Below are 2,738 nucleotides of genomic sequence, written 5' to 3' on the forward strand. Positions count from 1 at the left end.
TTCAGTCGTGTCCGACTCTGTGTGACCCCATAGACGGCAGCTCACCAGGCTCCCCCGTGCCTGGGATTCTCCAGGCAAGAACACTGGAGTGGGTTGCCATTTCCTTCTCCATTGCATGAAAGTGAAGTCGCCCAGTCGTGTCCGACTCTTCACAACCCCATGGACTGCAGCCTTCCAGGCTCCTCCGTCTATGGGATTTTCCAGGCAAGAGTACTGGAGTGGGGTGCCAGGTGCCATTTATAGGGTAGTCAGGGAAGACCTGCCCTATAAATGGCACCTCCATCACTCGTATCTCTCCCTGTCTCATTTTCCCTCATGGCTCAGATTATATGTGATTTGCTTCTTTGTACTATTGTTACTACCACTAGGACCAGAGCTCCATGGGGGCAGGGACCTTGTCATTGTCACTGCTGGAACCCCAGGGCCTAGAACAGTATGTGGCACTAGAGGGCGCTCCATCATTATTTGCTGGATAGATGGCTATAGAGATGGATGAGTTTGCTGCATGCCTACTGTGTGCCTGGCTTTGTGTTGGTGACTCAAAGATGAACCAGACCCTTTCTTGCCATCAGAGAGCTCCTGGTCTGGTGGGGGAGACAATAGGACCCTACGACAGCCAGTGGGCTCAAAGAGGTGGCGCTGGAAGCAGAGGGGCTGTGGGGTCTCAGAGGAGAGCCTAGCCAAGCCTGGCAAGGAGACCATAGGTGAAAGGGTGCTTCCAGCCCCAGCCAGGTGCATGCTCCAGAGGAGAGAGTGGGAGGGCTCCCACTCCACATATGAGAACACCTACCCCAATGAGTCCTCGGAAGCGAATCTCCCCAGAGCTGAGCAGCCCACGAGTGCTGCCTGGTTTTGACTGCAGCTCTTCTAGGAAGTCTTTGAAGTTGTAGGAGCCAGGCCCCAGCTTTTCCTTCTGCCCCAGGAGAACAGAGAAGAGGTAAGAACTTTACACCCGTGTCCATGTGGGCAGGACCCCAGGGGATGGTGTCTTCCTTAAAGGAGGAGCTCTACCTGGGCATGGAAGGACACTGCAGGCCACCCTAGGGCTGCACGGGAGGACCCGGTGCCTGGAACGGGGCGGGATGGGGCCCCAGGGGCCTCACCTGCTGCCGCTTCTCTTTCATGATGGCCTGGTACTGGAAGTGGGGCAGCTGGGTCAGCCGGGTGGCTTCCTGGGCCTTGGCCCAGCCTGTGCCCACCTCTTTCTTCAGTTTCTCGTTGCTGAAGCAGGTCTCCTTAAAGCCATAGGTCCCAGGTCCTATGTGGGACTGAGCCAGAATGGAGTCAGAGCGGGGCCAGGCACACCCACCAGTCCATCCGCAGAGCAAGTCCTTGCCATGCTGTCACCCTGACCTGAGAATGGACAGGCAATGTCTGTGGGGCCCCTCCTGCAGCCCCCAGCCTGGCACTCAAGGTGTGACCCTGACATCCTCTGTTGCTAGCCCCCTTGCACTTCAGAGAGGGCCCGTGGCCAGTCTGTGCAAGAGCTGCCAGTGGAACCCACTGTCTCTGTGGTTCCAACCCACACTCTTTTCATTACAGTCTTGTGTTTATCAAACACCTTGAAAGCCCAGCTCTGAGCCAAGCCCTGAGCTGTGGGCTGAGGCACCGAGGGGTGTGAGACATGCCCCTTTCACAGCTGAGCTCATCTGCCATGGTGGGGGACTCAGAGGGACAGTGCCCAGACCACGTGGGAGAGTCAGGAAGCTGGGCAAACTTACCACGTCCACAGAGTAAACCCTGGAGTACGGAGCTTCCGTGAAGGTGCTTAGCTTCTTCTGGTTGGGATAAACAGCAGAGACATCAAACCTGGGAGGACAGACACCCAGTGAAAGGCGCCCAGCCCTGATGAGGGAAGACTAGGGGGCAAGGAAGGGAGTTGGTGTCCCAGGGGAGGTGACTTTGGAGCTGGCCCATGAAAGATGAGATGAACAGGGCTGCTGCCTCCTCTCGGCCTTTGTACTTCTGTTCCCTCTCCCTAGACTCCACCCTAGTCTGGTCACCTACCCCCTGCTGAGGACCTTCACTCAAAAGTCACCTTCTCAGTGCAACCCCACCCCCGCTCCAGCACCTACCAGCTCGTCCTCCCCACTGTCTGTTTTTCCATAGCCCTTATCACTATCTAGTACTTTATATATTTTTCTTTCTTTTTGCTTGTTGTCCACTCCAGCCACCTCTCCCATAAGAAGGCAAGCTCATGAGCAAGGGTTTTGCTATTTTGTTGTTTCATTCCCAGATGCTAGAACTGACCTTGGCACATAGTGGTGACATTTATATAGAGATATAGATATAAACATAGATATAGATGGGGCTTCCCAATAGCTGCAGTAGTAAAGAATCCACCTGCTAACGCAGGAGATGCATGTTCCATCCCTGGGTCAGGAAGATCCACTGGAAAAGAAAATGGCAACCCACTCCAGCATTCTTTCCTGGGAAATCCCCTGGACAGAGAAGCCTGGGCAGGCTACTGTTCATGAGGTCGCAAAGAACTGGACACCAATGAGCCACTAAGCACAGCATAGTGCATATATATATATGGTACACCCAAGATATATATATGGTACACCCAAGATATATATATATCTATATCTTGGGTACATCAAGATGCTCCTGAGAAATCTGTATGCAGGTCAAGAAGCAACAGTTAGAACTGGACATGGAACAACAGACTGGTTCCAAATAGGGAAAGGAGTACATCAAGGCTGCATACTGTCACCCTGCTTATTTAACTTATATGC

The 2,738-nt window shown here is 53.5% G+C and overlaps 1 protein-coding gene across 1 annotated transcript in view; it reads right to left on the reverse strand.

The window, feature by feature from the left end:
- LOC104993789 (chromosome unknown open reading frame, human C1orf177) overlaps window positions 1–2,738 on the reverse strand; it is a 35,774-nt gene that overhangs the window by 26,824 nt on the left and 6,212 nt on the right. Inside the window, exons 3-5 of the mRNA XM_010847193.1 lie at window positions 1,722–1,809; window positions 1,104–1,268; window positions 791–913 (exon numbers count right to left, since the gene is read on the reverse strand). Coding sequence (XP_010845495.1) covers window positions 791–913; window positions 1,104–1,268; window positions 1,722–1,809 — 376 coding nt within the window. The remainder of the gene's footprint in view (window positions 1–790; window positions 914–1,103; window positions 1,269–1,721; window positions 1,810–2,738) is intronic.

The sequence above is a fragment of the Bison bison genome, unplaced genomic scaffold, assembly GCF_000754665.1.
Source record: "Bison bison bison isolate TAMUID 2011002044 unplaced genomic scaffold, Bison_UMD1.0 scf7180017864244, whole genome shotgun sequence".
NCBI classification, from domain to species: Eukaryota; Metazoa; Chordata; class Mammalia; order Artiodactyla; family Bovidae; genus Bison; species Bison bison.